Source organism: Watersipora subatra, chromosome 3 (genome assembly GCF_963576615.1).
Source record: "Watersipora subatra chromosome 3, tzWatSuba1.1, whole genome shotgun sequence".
Taxonomy (NCBI): Eukaryota; Metazoa; Bryozoa; class Gymnolaemata; order Cheilostomatida; family Watersiporidae; genus Watersipora; species Watersipora subatra.
Genome location: NC_088710.1, coordinates 4186508 through 4207807, shown reverse-complemented (window position 1 = coordinate 4207807; position 21300 = coordinate 4186508). Strand labels below are relative to the sequence as shown.

The 21300-nt window shown below is 38.9% G+C and overlaps 1 protein-coding gene across 1 annotated transcript; it reads left to right on the top strand.

The window, feature by feature from the left end:
- The first annotated feature begins 4234 nt into the window (after positions 1-4234).
- On the top strand, positions 4235-21268 carry LOC137392278 (prickle planar cell polarity protein 3-A-like). Its single transcript, XM_068078949.1, has 6 exons — positions 4235-4321; positions 5145-5362; positions 13157-13328; positions 17636-17887; positions 18939-19142; positions 20164-21268. The coding sequence occupies exons 1-6, from the start codon at positions 4313-4315 to the stop codon at positions 21250-21252; spliced, it is 1944 nt and encodes a 647-aa protein (XP_067935050.1). The 5' UTR covers positions 4235-4312; the 3' UTR covers positions 21253-21268.
- Positions 21269-21300: the final 32 nt, after the last annotated feature.

Here is a 21300-nt window from a genome sequence, read left to right as displayed (position 1 = left end):
GGTAAGTGGCCAAGATATTGAGTGGTGACTCTAAATATGGCTCAGTTTTATTACAAAGCATCGGGCCCGCTTGTAGATGAACTCTTCCAGAGGTACGTGACAGCACCTGATAAATAGTTCCAAAATGTATGGCAATTCCGGACAAGTACTGTGTACTACTACAAGGCGTCTATGGTCTATGATATATGACTACATCGGGGAAAGTATGGCCAGCGGTATATGACGACGCCTGACAAATATAGTCAACGGTACATGACAACACCAGACAGGTGATGCGAATGCTACTAACGCAGTAGGTGTGGGCAACAGAAGCTGTGAATAAATGAAAAGTTCTGAAAGCAATTAATAATGGCAGTCCTGAGTGAGCAACCGCTAATTCACTTAATTTTGGTAAATGAATCGTTTGCTTATGATTTTGGCAATTTGCCTTTGATGATCGTTCCCATGTTTCAAAAATTCATCCTCGACAGCACATGTGATGCATGGATTCACACAAAATAACAGATTATTATCTTTGGAAGAAGATTTTTGTGTGACCGCCACTATTTAAAAAACCGGCCCTATAAAAGTCTTTCGGGGCATCACGCCAGTAATGTTTAAAGGTTGACTTGCAACAAAATTCACATTACAGTTATTTGGTATCATAAGATTCACCATGTCTTACTCTGTTGTGTTGTAGGTGCAAAATATATGGGAATGTGATTACAAGCTCTTAAAAGCTAAAAAACGAACAGTTAATCGCAGCCACACGAGACCGCCGTAGTTTGGATTCGCTTTCCAAAACGACTCAAATGGGACGTAGTTGTTACAGGATGGTTTCTGGTTACACTTTCTTGCAACCTCATTCGTCGAAATATTTTCACAAATATATTTCACGCATCCAATAAAACCATGTCTATTGTTCTTACGCGTCTATTTTATCGTCATTGTAATGCTGTCACTTTTAGCAGTGATATCTTTTAACTTACCGTAAAAAAATCATTAAAATTTTTAACCTTAGCTCGAAGGAGTACATATCATTGTCTAATAATCATGACGAGCTTGTTGGTTATCTGTGATAATCGAAAAACACTGCAAAAATTATTTGCGATGCATTGGGTCACGTGATCAAATTACGACTTGACGATTGAATAATGCCGAAACAAAACTGTAAAGTAGCGAGCATCTATATTTGATACAGGGACTTCGGTAAAACCCGAAGTGTTTGTCATAAACTAGTGCTACGATATGTTTTATAGTGAGCTTTTTATTGGCCTTTCAATACACGTGAGAACATCACGTGACAAGACGATAACCAAACTGTAATAACTACGTCAGATAAATAAAGAGATTCCAATCTACGGCGGCTTTTCGTTTTTGAGCTTTTAAGGCTTGTAATCACATTTCCACGTATTTGGCAACTACAACACAACAGAATAAGACATGGTGAATCTTTTGATACCAAATAACTGTAATGTGAATTTTATTGCAAGTCAACGTTTAAAGATTGAATGCTAGCAGCCATACCAAGTGTTGCATGTGTGTTGTAATTACTATCACTGTCACGTATACCTGTATAACGACCTGTATAACAACCTGTATAACGACCTGTACAACAACCTGTATAACAACCTGTATAGCAACCTGTATAACAACCTGTACAACAACCAGTGTGACAACCTGTATAACAACCTGTATAACAACCTATATAACAACCTGTACAACAACCTGTATAACAACCTGTATAACAACCTGTACAACAACCAGTGTGACAACCTGTATAACAACCTGTACAACAACCAGTGTAACAACCTGTACAACAACCTGTACAACAACCTTGCCTGAGGAAAGCTAGGAGAGAAAGAACGAGAAAAAAAGAGAGAAAAGAAGTGAGGCGGAGGACGAGAGAGACAGAGAAAGAGAGAGGGAGAGAGAGAAGGGGAGAGGAGAGAGAGTAAGACAGAGAAAGAGAAAGGGAGAGAGAAAGAGAGAGGGAAGGGAAGAGAGCGGGAAAGGGTAAGGGAAAAGAGAAAGTGAGTGTAACATCCTGTCTCCTTTCTCCTGAAATGTTTTAGCACCAAGGAACTGGGCGTTGGGGCTATTTAACTGATTACAAGTATTAAAAATGTTTTCATCTTAGAAGTCCGTCCCAAATCATTAAAACCAATTCTCAATAGTAAAGCTCTAGCCAGAACTCCTTATTTTAATGAGCAAAATAGTGTCGTGTCTATTAACCTTAGGGAGGCATTTCAGTCATGTTTTAGTCCTAGAGGGTAACATGGAGTATATGATAAGGGTAGAAATAGGAGCTCTGTGCACCTACAGATAAATGTAACAATGCCGAAGATACCACAGCGTGTCTCTCCTTTCTGATTGCATAAAGATATTTAGTGTTGTATTTCTACAGCTGGTCGGTAGTCATTGGTGAAAAACACACAGCAAACGCGCCCACAATAAATAACAAATATTAAAAAAGTGTATGACAGTTGAAAAATATTGGTGCTCCGAGATTTCCTATGCAATGAAATGTCTGTACACCATTCAGATTTTAGTTGCATTCCTATCATAATCTTAGGAGTATTACAGTGGGTTTTTATTGGATAATGTTAGTTGACACCGAATAAAGGCATACAGGCCAACGAATCAAAAAAGCATTAGACTGAAATCTTTATAAATGTGTTTAAGGTTTTAAGGCTACAATAAGCAAAGGCTTTATAATGAAGCCATCTGGTACATGTTAAAATTTTTTTATCAGATTTGTGGGTCATTGATGGAGTAATTACTACTTTGGTAACATTTCATTAGAAGCAGCATATAGAGGACAACTCCATGTTTGTAAATATGCAAATTAAATGCTAATTGTGACCCCATTACACAATAGATAATCTTTTTTATTATTTTGTTATGCCTGCTCCTCTGGGATACATGTGAAAAATTCAAAAGCACCATACTGATTAATTTATTTATTTATTTTTGTAGCCCTATATGTGAACATATTTTTCTAAAAATGACTACGGTGTGCCCAATAAAAGTGTATATATACCGATGCTACAATAGCTGATAGCTGTGAAATTTAATATTGTATTCTTTAGCCGGTTGATTGTTACAAATTCAGCCTTGGTTCCTTAAGTTTAAAAGACACGCTTTACTGCTGCTATTCTCATTTGTCCCAGAATGCTATAAAACCGAGTAAACATTATTTGCTCCACAACCATAACTGACCGGATATTAAGGGAAGTAAAGAAATATGAGCCAATATGTACAACTAACAATTATTCTAAAATCTATCCTGACACTGATTGGCTCAAGAATCTTCAGCAATGACTTTGCCTCTTTGATTTTCACCCCAGTCATGCTTCTCCATTCAATTCCCGTTAATCTCTTAGGAGTTTCAGTATTATGTATACAATGTACTACGCAAGTATACCACGCATAAAAGGATATCTATATGTACATTGGGAAAGCTTAGAAATCAGTTTCAGTTTTATGAGGTGTTCAAATTTTGGCTACTACTTTAAAAAAATCTAGTTTCGAACTCCTTGAACATCTCATTTTGTAAGTAGGTCTGGAAAGTAACCCCTCCGAAGTTGGAAAGATTACTGTATATCTACATGACTGTTCTTTTTGTTGTGAAAATTTAAAGACTGGCTTCATTTTAGTTTTTGATTTTGTTCTTGCTCTTTGTCGCCAAAATTAACGGAACTCGCATAATTTTGTAATTTGAGTAAGGAGCTTTTGCACGTTTGTCTCCAGATTTTTCGGGATTAAAAATGCCACGGAATAGATCTAATACCAGACAAATCTGTATAGAATATCTCGCACGACACGCTAGCCACTTATTTCCGATTTCCTACCAAATTAAACAAGAATGTCTCTAATTATGCATGTTCAGGAGGGCAAACAAACATATGACAATCAGGCAGTGTACACAGCACCCATGTGTGTGTTTGCACCTCTTTAGAGTAGCCGCTCTTCTACTCTTCATGCCTTACCAAACTGGAGAATTAATTTATTTCTACAAATTGAGTCTCCTCCACTTTCCCACTAATTAATTCTTTGTTGAGGGACAACCTTACACCGTCCATAGCACATAATTAGGCCGCATTGTTGCCTTGTAATTTCCATCCCCTCACACAATGCATTGTATTGTATTGGTAGATGTGGGAGGAGCTTATCGTTCAGCAAGCAGCCAATCGTTGCGCAGATTTAAAAACCAGATGTAGAGGAGCTGTTCAGCAGCTATTTACAAGCGAGTCAGTTTTCTAGGTAGTATGCGTTTGTCATTCACTCTCTGTCCACTGGTTTAAAACTTGCCGTAGGTAAAGACTTTATAATGCAGAGGGTAAGTACAACAGTTTGTTTATTAGCTTTAACCTACATGCTTGAAAGATGAAAGAGCAAAACATTTTCTTTGGTAAGTGTTTGACTAGACCAAGATCAAGTTCTACTTGCCATGGTTTTATTACAATAGTTATAGCAGGTAAAATGTACTAATCCTTTTTGAAGCACAAGTTCGTAGTAAAACCATAAATGGTGATAGACTACCCCAATTGGGCTGGTGCCAGTTCCGACCTTGTGCCAGCATCTTAAAGTACTCATTAGCCTGTGCTGACTGGAATCAGTTGGCAGGCCCCATATTATATTAGAGCACAATTCGGAGTTCCTCTTCACCCGCTGTTTGAAGTACTTGCGGTAATGCTGACTGCTGCTGTATAATAGCATTATGAAAGCTCTAAAGCTTTGCTCTGCTGTTAATAACCTCTCACTTTCAATAATGATCTTTGCTGTTATTACATCCCACACTCCCAATTAGCAATCAATTCATAAAAAATGGCTGTTTTGCCAGTTTCTGTTGTTGCCTTGGTATTAGCTTGCCTTTTGTTACTAACAAGAGAGCTGAACCTGCGCAAACATCTGGTAGCGTTCGGGTGCAAACGGAATTGCGTGGTGGTGTGACATAGCTCACAGGTCTCTACTGAAAGATAACAGCTCTTGTGTAGATAAGGCAGGATGCTAGTAAGGCTTATTGGTTCGTTCCGGATTGTTCTGCAACGATAATTATGTTTTATTAGCGCTTGAACAAAGCTGTATTATTTACAAAGTTAGGGTCGAGTAACTTACAAAAAAGTAGGACTGTGTGTGACCAGCATGGCTGATATTTGCAGACGAATGCTAGCCGAAATCTAAGAGCTCTCATTCTGGATAACAATAATGAGATTGGTGGAGATCAAGTTCTGGATACACTCGCGCTGCCGAAACCCACCGATATAATGACACAAAAACAACCAGAGACGCAAGAGATGACTCAGTCAATAGATGCTGCCACAGGAGAATGCCTCAAATGTAACAAATGTACAGAGTATGTCGAGCACTGCAATTGGAGGTAAGGCTCAGAATGTCTTCAGGATGTTTTCAAAATAAGTGGTTGAAAAGGCAGCAGAGGGAAAGAAGGAAATGTTGTTGAGCTTGTTTAAGGACAAGCTTACATCATAGCAATTACTAAGCAAAAGGGTTTTGGGAAGTTGAGATATGACGAATAACAACTTTCCATCATCATGAGGGGAGTTCTCAGCAGATATTTCCGACAATTCTTTAGAATGAAACGCAGCCGCGATGTCGGCGGTGTATAATGCAAACCTTTTGCCGACATAACAAAGCTTGTATTATTACTGATAAATATCAATAGGAAAACACTATGCAATTGTTCCCAAGCTGAGTAAATGCACAAATGTGCACAAGGCATAAAATCATCAGCATGATACGCTGTTTGAATTTTGTAAGCTGCCTTTATGAGCTGGGAACAAGCAGTCTCCAGCATTGTCTATGGCGTAAAACTCACAGCTCCCACCTCGACCCGATATGAGAGGGGTGGCTAGGAGTGGCTGGCAAATGCATATTTCCGCTGCCCACCAATAGTATTGCTGATTCGCTGGAATGCCATTCATGTAAATCTGCTAGTTTTCCTAGCAAGGTGTGCCCCGACAGGAATTCCTAAGATATCTTTGGTTCTTGTTAACGTTTGAACTAAGAGAAAAGGCTACAATATGTAATACAAGCTGGGCAAGCATTAGGGAGAATGTTAGCATTCGCTTGTAAAAAAATCATACATTAATAAGTTCTGCTGAGACTCGATATTGCTTAGCAACATGTAGATCCCAGACATAGAAATTCTTGGATGGATATTAGTGTAGGTGATCTACTAGGCTAATGGCGTAGCACCCTAGCGGCCCCCTTGTACCTAGAGCAGAATGTGTATAGCTTGCATACATCTTTGCTCAAATCTAAGGCCTCATGAATAGTTGAGAAACTCAGGCTATTTGTTTGCAGTCATGTGAAGTTTCAATAGCATTGCCTGGTTCAATTGTTTGCTAAGGCCAGACCAGCTGTTGCTATTATTATTAGAGTTGCGCCTATCTTGACAGCTCCCCGAGGAAGCCTCTTCGCATGCTTATCTGCTAGTTTTATGCCTGCTGACGACAGTTTCGATTCTGCTGCAGGTGTTATCATGACATCTATCGTGACAAGTAATTACGACGGGAGAGTCACTAATATTCTCTTATTTGACATCAGGAAGTATAAAAAAAGATTACATGCCGTAGAGGTGTATCCATACATGTGTAGAATTTATACTTTGAACTATAAAGTTCATTTGACTAATGCTTTGAGACATAATAAAAAGCAGTGCTTAAAGCCGTGATAAATTTTGTACCATCAAACATTTTTAAATAATACATAGTCGAAATGCTCTATGGTAATGAACCGGTAAGAGCATATTAAACGACATCAAAACTTTTGCTCAAGCTGAAAACCGAATGAGGTGACGCAGAGCAGCCGGCTCGAAGCAATAGTGTGACAAATATAAACCGAATGAGGCGACGCAGAGCAGCCGGCTCGAAGCAATAGTGTGACAAATATACTAGGATAGAGGAGAACCATTCAATAGCTTCTCAGTTCGTAAGAGGATCAGCGTACTAAAAATAATATTTACTTTTCGATCGGAAAAGAAGAATCGATCTTAATCAAGTTAATAGTAGGCCCGAGGCTAGTAAGCCGAATGAATGTAAGACTAGCTTTTACCTTCAAAACTTTCAACTCTGCTGAGGGTGGACCTATTCCTCCCCCAACTTCTCCAGTATCTGAATCTGAAATATTTTGCCATGACGCATCGCCTAATGCTTGTTATTAAGCGTTTCAAATTTGTTGAGTAAATCGACTAGTCAAATATAAAACTATTATTTTTCATTCTACCTCGGCACTCACTTTCTTTTTTTCGCAAAGAATGTATGCGATGGGAAGGATGTGCAGCTGCTAGTTACCCACCTTTGAAAGCTGGGTTCCTAGTAGTTTTGTTGTGAGTAGGAAACCTAACATTGGTTTCCTGCCAGAGAGGAGCTACTCACTAGGGAGTTTCCTGTAAGGTGTGCCTTAAGACAGCGAAAGTGAGAGAAAAGAGGCCAGTGACTGGCTTCGCTGAATGTTAATTAAGCATTATAAACATCTCAATATCTGCTGCTGTCCGCGTGCGGCAGCCTTCAACACCTATAAGTTCTGCTGGAAATGTCTGCCAGTCTGTTTCAGCTTCTGTTTTTTCACTTACTCACTTTTACAATGTCTGTAGTAAGCGTCCCTCTTCGCATAACTTGAGCGAAGGCATAGAATTAGGGCTAAGACAAAACATCGAGTAACAGACTGCTTGCTAATTGCATTCCAAAAGATTTGAGAAACCAGATTTTTTGTACCGAACCTATGCAGGCATTATGAGCATCTTGTGGATGCCGAGAACTTGCCAGGTAGAGCTTTACTATTTCCAAAAGTTACCAGACGATTCGATATTGCAAATCAATGATTCGCAATGTGTCGTGATGTTATTATTACGTAAAAATGATATTATTATTACGTAAAACAATCTTGTAAATCTTTGTTGATATTTTTTGTATATTCTCATTTGAAAAGAAACAGTTTTATGTCCTCAATTCCTCCTGTCGGTAATTTTAACAATTTATTTTCCGCCCGCGTGCATGGAAGGCCATGAAATGAACTTATTGTAAGACTAGTAAGCTTTTTTAGTTCCAGTATCGCTCCCTCTAAAAATCGGCAGTTGTCAGATAAAGTGTCATTACAAGATTATATCATTTATACGATTGGCAATATCTTTCCAAATGGTAATGATTCTCAAAGCGGCTACCTTAAAAATCGCCACCAAACAAATAACTCTTTCGCTACCGTAAGTCGATGTATCGGCTTTCGCGGCAATAGAAGTACAGACCGTAAGCCGATGTATCAGCTTATCAATAGGGTTTCGCTTTTCTTTTTATTATGAAACTTACACACTAGCTAGACCAATCAAATTTTGCCTCCATCGAAACAGCCTTGTTGCCAATCATGTGCAAGCAAATCAAAATCTTTTTGCTAAGCAATTCCATTTTTTATCATTTTTAAAAACGGGAAAACAAAATTGTTATCGTCATGGCAATAATAAACTAACCATGTTCCTTCCATGCAAAGGAAGCATCAGGAATTTTGTGAGAGTGAGATTCACTAAACAATTTTATACTTGTCTTGTAGATAATTTTGTTTTGAATAAGATACATTTTACAGTAAAACGATATCTGCATTGATTCTCCAGATATTGCATAAATACTAGCGCTATGTCGATTTTTCGAAAATCCGTTTGAATTAATTCGGTCAGAATAATAATTCGGTGAGAATAATAATTCGGTCAGAATTTAATGCGGTAGTGAAAGAGTTAAATTGCTGTATTGTGAAGCTCTGCTGCAAGGCTGGTGAGCTAATGCATGACAAAAAGGTTTTTGGAAGCATTCCATCAACCAATCATATGCTGGCGATGACACTTTGCTTTTTATAGAATTTAACACGAGCCTTTGTTTGCCTCTGGCTCTGAGCTATTTTAATGCAATTTACTTCATAATAAGTTGCAATCGACGTGTCATTAATGATGTTAGGTCTGCTTTAACCAATAATCCATCGAGTTATGCAACAAACGCTCCGAGCACACTTACAGATTTACTAGGTGTTATAAGTAAATTGATTTGTTGTTTCACTGCAGCACCCATCCCTTCTCTCTACCTTTCTGCTGACATCTTAGAGCAAACCTAATATAATTTAGATTATCAAACCATTGGTTATACAGTGGACCTTCGTCACACCATTTTAATTCGTTCCAGTGTTGGCTTCGTAAGGCAAAAGTTTCATATAGAGGGGCATAGAAACTTAGAGTAATTATCTAATGCAAACACCCGCTAGTAAAACATCAAAATTTATATACATACTGTACATATTAAAAATTAGTAACAAAATAGTATATTAACCTTAGTAACTATAGTTACTTACAGTAACTAGTGTATTTAGTGGTTATGATCTGCAAAAAAGTGCAACATTACAATGTAGTATGTGCAGTACATACCATAGGGAGTAGGCCTACTTACTTTGGAGGCAGACGTATAAAATAATGTTGAAATAAATAAATAAATTATTAATAATATAAATATATATAATATAAATATATATAATATAAATTATAAATAAATGTTGAATTTAAGTTAAACGAATTTAGCTCGCTAAACACATACTTAAAGCTAAGTTTTAGTATGTATTTTTAACTAGTTTACTGAACTTCAACTTTATCAACGCTAAAATTTTATCATCTATCTGTTTTCGGTTTCGTATTCCCAATAATGAATAACGAATAACGCCGAACTGAGCGAGGTCGAGCATCGTATCTCTTTCATTCGTGTTTAGGGGGATTTCAGCAAATGGCGTATCTGCATATTTGTTATTCCGATGTAATCAGCACATCGACTGCCAACTTGAAATTTTGAGAGACAGTTTTGTTGATTTCGTATGGCGAAAAATATTTTGTATGGAGAAGGCGAAAAATTGGCTTGTTCTACATCGCAGGGTGAAAAACCATATGACAGGGCCATCGAAACCTGAGGGCGCACTGTAGTAGCACTCACCTCACTGGAACTTTGATTAAGAAATACTGTAGGAAAACAATTAACTACTCCTAGAATCCTAAAATCATAAAAACACGATTAACTACTCCTAGTCTAGTATTATGACTATTCACTAAAGTTGCTGCGAGTGAATCGCAAGAAATTTAAGAGCATTATAAATTAGAATAAGCCGATGCGATGATGCGACAGAAGAATGGCCAGAAAAGGCTCTCTCTTGGCCCATTTCTTTAAGAAGATTAAAAAGTCTGCTACGAGTTTGGCTTAAACGGCAATTATCAACTTCACAAATTAGCTCCTCTTTGAACAAGGCAGTCCGCACGCGTTTGTTTAGGAGATTTGAATTATAATAGTCGATAACCGTGGCAGTCGAATTTACTCGGTTGGATGAGCAAAGGAGAAAGTGTGCTATAAAAGCCAAGTGCAGCTGCCCCTTGCGGACTCCTTTTATTTTGGAGAATAAATCAAGCAGCCTCTGTTTGAAGGCTTTGAATATGAACTAAGAACTCAAATCACGGATTGCTAGCCGACCAACTAGATTTTTTAGTAGGACAGTTTACAAATTTTTTTTTCAAGTTTTGGAGATCAATAAGGCGTGTCGTCTCCGGGGGTGACTAGATAAGACTGTCGGGCGATTGTCGGCAGAGTTATGGCAGTATCTCCCCATCAAGAGCTGTCTGTGAGCATCATAAATTGGTCAATCGATCAAACTACTCATATCTCTTGATCAGCTGATCAGCAGAATCTTTCTACGGGGATTTCGAGTAAAAAATATTTTGCAGAAAAGATAGGAAATTGGATTTCTAAATTATAACTTCTGAATGCGCCACATAAAAGCAGGTCCAAAGGTCAAGCAGTATGCAATAATTGCTTAGCTTTGTGGTCTTTCAATAGGAGTTGTCTAATCTTATTACCTCTGCTTACTGAGCATCCTATAGCCTAATATACTCTCACCTGATGCCAATTCATCAGCTCATCAACATCACCAGCAGACTGCGCTGTCTAGTCATATAGAAATACAGATTTGGTATGATTGATCTGACTGCATGATCTCATAGCCCCATATTATGGTATTCACTATCCACTAAATTTCTCCTAATCAATGACTTCCTGTTAGCCTGTGTTCTTTACAATCATTCTATTGGCTCATCAACATATTTTAGTTTATAAAATTTGGTTGCATACCATTTTCTCTTACCTGGAAATTTTATAATATATTATTTAATATAGGCCTATATATATACAATACATGATTTCAAGTATGGAAATTTGAAAAGGGTAATGGATTCCTACTTTAGATATCTTCAAGTCATGGAGACACAGTGATTAATGTGAAAAACGCACTCATGAAAACGGGGAGTTTCATTCAGGTATAGGCCAGTTTTTATACTCGGTTTATAACCTAGATAAACACATTTTTATTTTTGAAATAACATTGCTCGTCTTTTTCTGTAATAATGTTCAATGCGACAAACAAGGCCATGTAATGATGTAATATAAGCTTCCATCAACGTTACTCTATCATGGAGCAGAGGTGTAGTGTGATATTCGGTCGATCTTCAAAAACTCTTTGGCATGGAGGCAGTAAGCAAGTTTTCTTCCATTTTTTAGAAAAAATCAAATGATAGGATTGTTATGGAAATGTTAGCCTGTTATGGATATGGGAGTTAGGGTTAGAGATAGTCTAAAGCGTGGTCACACAAGCGCCGAACCGACTTAGGTTTGGTTCGAAAGTTGTTTTACTTCGGTTCGGCTAAGCCACATGTCACACAGTATCCGAAGTCACTTCGCTTCTTAGATACCATACGTATGGAGACAGGACACTGTTTCATTGATAGTTTTTATGTATTTGAGCTAAATATTTCTATTGCAAACAAAAAACTTTGAGGAACAGTTATTAATTATAATTACGCAGCAGATTTATCAGAAGATCATTCAGCTGCTCAAAATAAATCACTCGATACAAGGATTTTGCCAACCCTTCCCATCAACATAATTATATTTTTATTAACATATGAATGTTTTTCTACGCTGAGTACATAACAAACAAAAACAGTCTTTATCATAGTACTGTGGTTTTACATAAATAAATCAGTCAACGATAGTTCATCAGGATGAATATGACACATTACTTATATTCCACACGAAAGAAAATCACAACCATTCTCTTACATTTATGCAAAACTTATAAGTGCAACATCTTACATTTATGCAACCCAATCACAAGTCCGGGTGAACCTTCTTATTTACAATTCTCTTACATTTCTTATTTATTTTAATCAGCCAATAAGAGCAAGGGTTCGGCCATGAAATTTCGAGCAGGATCGAAATGGTTCGTTTCGGCCAGAAATGTCTTTGGCCGAACAGTTTACAACTGACAGCGACGTCGTTTTGCGTCGTTTAGTTCGTTTCGGCTCTCGTGTGACCACCCCTTTAGTCTCCTTCATTATTCACTCGGTTTGGTCACTACCATCCACCTTTTATTAAAACTGACCAGCTTAAATACTCTTTTTGTCCTCATATTGTACGAAGTAGGAGAACTGCATACCGAGATCCAGTAAATAGTTGGATAAAATTATTTACTAGTATTTACTAGTTCCGTTGTAATTTTCATCTTGGAGGGTTTTTTGGAAAATTTAAAAGTGAAATGAGTCAAGAGCAATACTACTGCCTACACTATCATTATGAATGGCTGCTATCTCAGCTTTATATCACTTCACATTGTTAAAAACTGGCACGGGCGAGTGTCAGGCCGGGTTTGTTCCCTTGCGTGTGATCACCTGCAGCGTAGGGTAGTGCACCCGCTAGCAACTGTGCCTCTGAGCCAGGCTTGCTCTCTTCGGCTACGATGACCAGACAGGTTACAGCAGCGCCCTCTGTTACATAATATACAAAGAGCAGATATGCGATTACATCAGAAATTAGGCCTTAGGATTGATGCAAATCATTTCATCATACTGCTATCTGATCGCTATGCCTGAGCGGACTGTGTTTCTTACAAACATGTCAGCTTGTGTGAGTCTGATCGGTGTCATCTTTTTTTGGTCTTAGTCTTTCACGATACCACAAAGAATAGTACTGAAAACAACTGAGGACAAATATTCAACGATGTCATCTCTCATTCTGTTTTCTGTGCCAGAGAGAATTTTGTATGATTGAAAGGAAAGAGATTCTGTTTCATCGCTGTCAATTTTTTGTTGTAGGAAAGTTTGCCAGAACTGTCGATGTCCATTCAACTGCCACAAGATATCCGAAGCACACATATTAAAACTCGTGTCAGAGTTTCAACGTCAATGTGGCTCAGCATCGGATAACGACAGCGGGTGCGCTTTGGAGGAGTATGCTTGGGTTCCGCCAGGTCTTCGTCCAGAACAGGTTAGTTGCACTTATAAGTGGTTGATAGCTTGACAGCGGTACAGGTAGATCGCATTCGGTTCAGACTATCATTTGCTAGCTTGGAACAAGTCATCTGTGCCCGGCAGCACGCTGTCAGGGGCTAACCTCAAAAATGACTGACTAATCAGGGAACATTAAACATGCTTAGAACAATAGCAAACTTGTGGGATAACAAATTGTGGCCCGAACATGAAACGCTAACAAGAGTGAATTTCACCTGCCAAAACCTGTCATCTCAAGGAGATGAATGCAGAAGTGAGCCATGCGGCTCGAGTTTGTTAATACAAATACAAGAAACAAACAAAGCTCTTAAAAACAAAATAATCGTCTACTGTTGACACATAGATCAGCATTTTTGCATCTCTTTTGTGGTCGGGCCGTGGTGAGTAGTTGTGTATCCACTAGACTATATATAGCTCAACTACTGAGAGACATAGGTAAGTAAGAGGAATTGCGGGCTTTTAGAATTAGAGATAGGAGTTATAGCAAAGCAAACAGAACCAATTGCAACAGTTCCTGATACCAATTCTGACGTAACCTTTAATATTTATTTTTACAACTCAAAGTTAATTTATTTAATCAGGGTTGAAAGCATTTCACCTAGCGACATGTAATAGTAGTGGGCCAATGTCTGGCCCGACAAGTGTGCATTGATTTTTACTTGAGCTGCATGCAAGTATATCATACGCATTCGTATTATCATATATGCATCCACAAAAGAAGTGTAATTCGGTCAAAAGAGAAAAACAATTGCATGCAACTCCCGTACCATTTGCAATTATCTTGAGAATACAACAATGCTCTTATGAAAATATTTCAAAACAATTTCTCTTCAACTATCAGCTGTATCAGCTGTAGATGATTACACGGTTTGGCTTGCCAGCTTTTTGATTGGCTACAAGATAGTCAGGTGATCTGTGGTTGGCTAGATGATAGTAAGATGGTTTCTAATTGGTTAAATGTTAGTCAGGTGATCTGTGATTGGCTAGATGATAGTCAGACAATTTGTGATTGGCGAGGCTACAGCAATGCTACTAATTAAGTCTTTAGTGTGTGAAATCAAAACAAGGATAGCTAAGGTTTAAAAATCGGGCAAAGCTAAAATATTCATAATGAAACGTAGGGCCTACACCAGATTACATACACACGCAGCTTGATAGAAACACATGGATATATAGTTATTAACCGTTGCTAGTTACTAAAACTTCCTTACACTTTTTATCATCAACTCGGCTCGGTGGTCAGAAATACGCAGTTTAACTTAATCATTTTTCCTGTTCTGATCATCATGAAGGATCGCTTACAACAAATGCTTTGTCAACATTGTTTAACTAAACGTGCCCTATAAACATATCTCAGGTTTCTCAGAGCTGTTTTCGGTGTCGTAACTTAGCGCTAATTGTAATAATTATTCTTCTCTTAAAACAAAGTCTGATGCATTTTTAGCCTACCCGGATGATACGTCGTGTCCAGACAACGCCTAAAAAAGAAAGCTAGCCAGTGCATCAATCACAATGACTTATTGGCCTCTGTCACATCCAATATCTTAGCTACTAATTCTACAAACACTCCTCATTCAGTAGCTCCATCAGCAAATATTATTTATCTAAGTGTCTTCTTTTATACGCATCGACAGGACGCATCCTATAGTACGCCATAATTGTATTTGTCATTTGATGGGCACGATACATAAACAAGGGAGCGTGGCATGAAAAGAATAGAATGCTATCTTTATGGCAGATGTGGGTGTAATGTGAGCCTCTCCTCATCCCACAGCGGCTGTGATTGTGGCGATGGAGTCAGACATGGACATACAATTCCACAGGATTAGAATACATACAGTACTTACATACCGTACTAGGTAAATGGGAACAGCCTTCTTGCTTTTGCTACTAAAATTTTTTTGAAACCAAAATCACCTATGGTATATTTTTATCAACTCCATTTTGGCACATGAATTTTAACGAAGATTCTGCCTTTTTGAGCATTCAAGTGCTTCCGTATATAGACACGACAACTCATTCGTTCTGAGTGTTAGGCATTTTGTCTCGCCATGTCGCCTTTTCACAGAGCTATATGTGAGTACAGACATAAAACATGCCCATAGACGCAGCCATAAAACATGTAATGAACCTATCTCAAAACTAACTTCCTCTATAATATGCAGCGATACAGCGAAGAATAAACTGCGCCCTTTGCGCCTTCCGGGGCTATGGCGGCTTGCCAAATGCTAATGACTGACTCAAGCAGGCAAACACTAACTCGGTCTTTAGACATGTTAAAAGCGACTTTGAAAATCTCGGGTTTGGGGTTCCGACTCTTAACCAACTCCAACTTCCAACTCTATTGAACCAAAATTTATGTGTCAATTGAACCTAAAAGTCGAAATCTTGGGCCATTCATCTGTTTATGGGATAATAATTAATATGCCTATTTCTGATTGCAATTAGCAAGTTACTCAGCACTTTGAAAAGCCTCGCCTGTTCTCTTATCATTAGCAATCGTGTTCTCATGAATGAGTATCTGTGCTCATCACTGCATGCCTGCATCACTACAAATACTCCTTCATTACTTAGATGTAAACTGACTGCATCTTTAATATAATGTGCAAATCGAAACAGGAAGTTTACTTTCAAAGTTTACACGGGTGCGTGTTACAAATGTTTTAGAGCGAGCTCGACACGAAAAAGATTGAGTATTTTAAAGACTTTTATCGTACCGCTACGCTTATTCTACGAGTCAGCAGATGACACTGTAATGGTTGTCAGCGAATCTTGTTTCATAGTAACTTGTAGTTATTCAGAGAAAAAATACCTCTCTAGTATTAGCAGTAGGTCTTGGTAATGTACTAGAGTGATAGGTAGTGAACCAGAGAGTGACAGGTAGTGACAGGTAGTGAACCAGAGAGTGACAGGTAGTGAACAAGAGAGTGAGAGGTAGTGAACAAGAGAGTGCCAGGTAGTGCCAGGTAGTGTGCCAGAGAATGACAGATAGTGTATTAGAGAGTGACAGGTAGTGCCAGGTAGTGTGCCAGAGAATGACAGGTAGTGTACCAGAGAGTGCCAGAACTCAAACAATCTAATAAATCTAGTTTTCACACTACAAAAAGGAACTATTGCCTTTGTCTGACAAAGCTAGTTAGGGTTTGACTAGGTGCACCCTGGTATGGCCTACACTAGCAGCTGTGGTGCCAGGATAGAAGCACTGGGATAGAGCGTAATGTGCATTAGCTGTCTTGAGATGACAGAAAACAATTGATGTACTAGCCCTCACTCTCTCCAGGCCTAATGAATAATTTGGGCTTCAGAAGCCATTGTAATCCACATTCATTATTCTTGGGAGAACATCAGAATGTAAACACCGAGTGATAATAACCACATACAACTTTGAAGCTCTTGATAAGATTCGTCCCGCCTCTGTAATTGAGCAAAACATGTTGTATCAAAGAGTTATTCACAATGAGTACGCATGGGAATTTCAGCTCGACACAGGTGTTCTTCGCTTTACTGATAACAATTCCTTTCCGAGCCAGTTTTCTTTTTGGGTCCCTTTCTAGGATTGCATAAGTCCCTTGTTCTTATTATCACCATCAATATGAAGCATTCGTATTGCATCAAATCTGCTGTACATACAAAATTTGTAAAGCTAATTGCATGTGTTTGGTATGCATAAAAGGAAGCATGCTAGAATCTGGCTTCTAGAGTGAACACAAGGAGCCGTGTAAAGAAGATGAACACGTTTGGTTAACGACGGACCATTTATCGTAATAGCCCTTGTACACTAATGATAACAATTAACAGCGTGTGACACGTTATATCCTTATTATGAATATGTCTGACATGAAAATTGGCCTAACTGCACCAGATGGGGAGATCGTAATGGTCACAAAAACCGGGTACAAGTGAGGTCACCTCTAAGCTCAAAACCAGCTATTATTTACATGGAGAAGCGGAGTGAAGAGAGAACAGGAATGGTGTGAAACTAAGCAGCTTGTTTCCTAGTATTATCATCCAAACTATGCTTGATTTTAGCTATTTTGTCCTATTGTACAGAATCCACTGGTTTACTCGATTATCGTAATGCTAACTTGGGCATCTAAATAAGGGACGTGCTGTCCAGCATTTTCAAAATAAAGCAAAGTTGTAAATGCTATTGAAGATCTAAGGCTACAAACTCTAAGATTCTGCTGTTTGCATGGAACTGGTTTATACCAGCTGCAAACATGGCAGCTGTGTCGCTTACCCTCTGCACTTTAAAACTTACGCTAGATTTCTGTATACTTTCAGGTTCACCAATATTTCAACTCTTTGCCAGAAAATATGGTACCGTTCATTGGTTCGGCGGGAGAAAAATACAGAACGACGCAGCTCATGTGGCAGCTACCTCCGCAGGACACTGATGTACGGTACTGCCGCGAGCTGCAAGCGGAAGAGAAACGCGAGCATCTCATCTTTAATACTCACAGAAAGCGTGAAGCCCTTGGCAAGGGAACGGTACGACAACTCCCACTGACACTAAAAAGTGCTCCTTGCACAAAGGTAAGACTCACGAGCACCTCAAAATGCTTTCAAGATGAACTTGCCAAATTTTTGTAGATTTTATCAGAAAGTATCAGTTTTTTTCTATCATTTGGGGATTTTTTTAATGTTTGAGGTGATCAGATTACGAGGATGTTTCAAGATTAAAATTGATAAAACTTGATCGCGACTAAAACGCTCAGAAGAAAAATACATGCAAAATGACATAACTAGTTGCTATCATTGCAATAGTCGGGTATTGCTTTCAAGTTGAAGTGTTACGTGTGTTTATTCTGTCTCTTTACAACTATAGATGTCATAATTACACTTTCACTTGATCTGAGTGTTTCAATCATGATAAGTTTTATCAATTTTAATCTTGAAACATCCTGGCAATCAAATCACCTCAAGCATCAAAAACAATTGCAAATGATAGAAAAATACGGATACTTTCTGATAAAATTTAATAAAATTGTTGTACAAGTTCATCTTTGATACTGTTAAAATCTGCATAGATTATTGATTATTATAGATTATTGACTAGTCAGCTTTCATCGCTAAATGCACAAGTGCTTAGTAATTTCCTATTCCTAATTTCTAACTGCGTAAGTACAGAAATGAAAATTACTTGATTTTAGTACTATAAAACAATCACAAAGACAAGGAAAGTTCTCCTCAGGCCTCCCACAAGACCCACTTCATTCTCTGGTATTTGGTGTTGATTCATGACAATGTATTGCTCGTCGAGTGTTTGTTAAAAAGCTCTGCATACATTCGTCATACTAACTTTGAGATAAGAGCAGCCCAATCCTGCCTGTCTTTTGTGACTAACACTCACAGTCGTCACACACGGAATGCTTTGCATCCTTGACATCTAAGAAGCGTTCCGAGACCTGATCATCTTGTGGCCCCACCTTTTATCTCCTGTATTGGGCTTCAAAGTACCACATTCTCCTAGCTCTATTTTCCCTATGTTCTAGTGTTCCATGACTCGTGGTAACATCGGGAAGTGGAAAGACACATAAGTGGAATAATTGAAATATTCTGACAACTCGTTATTGTCTTTTAATAGTGCAAAGGGCTGATAAAACCTGGGCAGATCGCGACCTTTGCTGCCCGAGCCACTACTCCGTCCCAATGGCATCCACACTGTTTCGTTTGCACTATCTGCAGTGAACTATTAGTGGACCTGATATATTTCTACCATTCTGGATCTCTGTACTGTGGAAGACATTATGGAGAGTTACAAAAGCCCAGATGCGCTGCTTGTGACGAGGTAAGACCACCATAATGCCTTCTTTATACGCGCAACACATTAATCAAAGAACTATTTCAAAGTAGTTGATATCTGAGGAGATATCTTTGTCACGGTGTCATGGATGGGCTGTGGGCCAGCATAATGGTCTCTTTAATTGATAGCAAATGTGTATCTTTCAATTCCATTAGTAAGATATTACTTACCCTGGGTCATAGCTCAGGTGCTGGTAACTAATAGACCGAACTGTAATTATGTCACATAAAGTAACCATATAATCATTTGCTGGTAATAGATTTATTTCTCATCACACCTGCTTGTCCAAGATCTCAACAGAAGATTGCGCCTAGCGCTACTAGTACACCGTTTGACTTGTAACATCATAATTTTCAGTTCTGAGCAATTGAATTTTTTGAATTCACGCTATTTCGGCAGACATTAATCATATTACATTATATTGATTATCCGTCATCTGAGCACTCGCTATGCTTTTGAGAATGGCTTTGGAATTGATGTTTTTGACAAAGGAATCTAGAAGATGAAATATGATTATAATACAAATTGATCACATTCGCTTCGAGCTGACAAACACAGATGCTTAAATACATTTCAATATCTATTACTATCGACATTGTTTGGTGTTATGAAAAGCATGTGATGCTGCCCATTAAAACCTGGCCTCTGATAGCTGGCCTTTTACTGTGATAAATGGGCCATCTACTTTCCCACTTAGTGCTAACAGATGAAAATATTTGATGCCCATAAATTGATTTAATTCGTTGTGGCAGCTGTAGGCTGGTGTCAGTTTAAAATCAGTGTTGACAAATCCCAATACACTGTTGTAAGTTGAAGTGATGGAGCTGCTAATGTATCCCGTCCTAACGTTCTTGACACATTTCCAGTGAAATGGTATTTATGTGAACTTCTCTTTATCAAGTTCTTGTTTGAATCTTGCAATCGTGACGTTCTTTGTCTCGAGTACAATAACATTGTTTGTCAGAAACCTGTCCGCCAGGATCTCCTTATCCTTTTCCATTTTCAGATAATTTTCGCGGATGAGTGTACGGAGGCGGAATACCGCTGCTGGCATATGACACATTTCAGCTGCTTTGACTGCAACATTCAACTGGGCGGCACTCGCTACGTCATGAAGGACGAGATGCCCTACTGCTGCGATTGCTTCGAGCGCAAATTTGCTGAGTTTTGTGTGACTTGCGGAGGTCAAATAGGGGTGGATCACGGGCAGATGACGCATGGTGGACAACATTGGCACGCTACGGAAGAATGCTTTCGCTGCGCTACATGTAATAGAGCCTTACTTGGCCACCCCTTTTTACCAAAAAACAGTATGACATACTGTTCCGTCGATTGCAGTCGTGGCATCACGCATCACCCTAATTATGCCGACTCAGCAACGGAGAGTTTCAAAAGCAACGGCAGCATCAGTTCAACGAATACAGCAATTCCAAAGAAACATGACTTTGGCAACCCATGGGTCTTACGTGATAGCCAACGCGTGGAAGACAAAAATGAAGTGCAATACATAGCCAATAAGACCTTCCGGAGATCTCTGCCTGACTTAACGACGTGTGATGACTATTCAGAGGCTGACGACTCCAAGCCACCACTACCTCCTAAAACGAGGAGGGCAGGTTCTGAACACAATTTACAACATATTTCTAGCATTCGACGCAAACTGCCCAAAACTAGCTCCAAGCGGAAGTTTGTCCAATGGGCCCAAGACGAGTCCTCATTGCACTGGCCTGCGAGTCCAGTTAGAAAAACAGTAGACAAAACAGCAGCACCTTTGGGCAGCAAATCTAGCCCTGATAGTAAGCAACGCAAACACCGAATCAAACGTATGAGCCGGACTCAACGGGAGAAATTAGCACAAAAACGATCTGCTGCTATTAATGCTGCCGATGCAGTGGACAGTTCATGCAGTACCTGCACGAGTAGCAGTGAAGAAGAAAGCGACCTAGACGATGCCTACCAGGCGGAGATAATCAGGCGAGGTGGACTACGAATTAGCTACGCTGACAATAATATTATACTAGCGCACAAGTCTGTGGCCACGCAGAGAGCCAAGAAAGCAAAACAGCGCAAGATGCGCAAGTGCAGCATACAGTAGTTTTCAGGTATCCGTCATATTATTGGTGCTTTATCACGAGAGAAACTA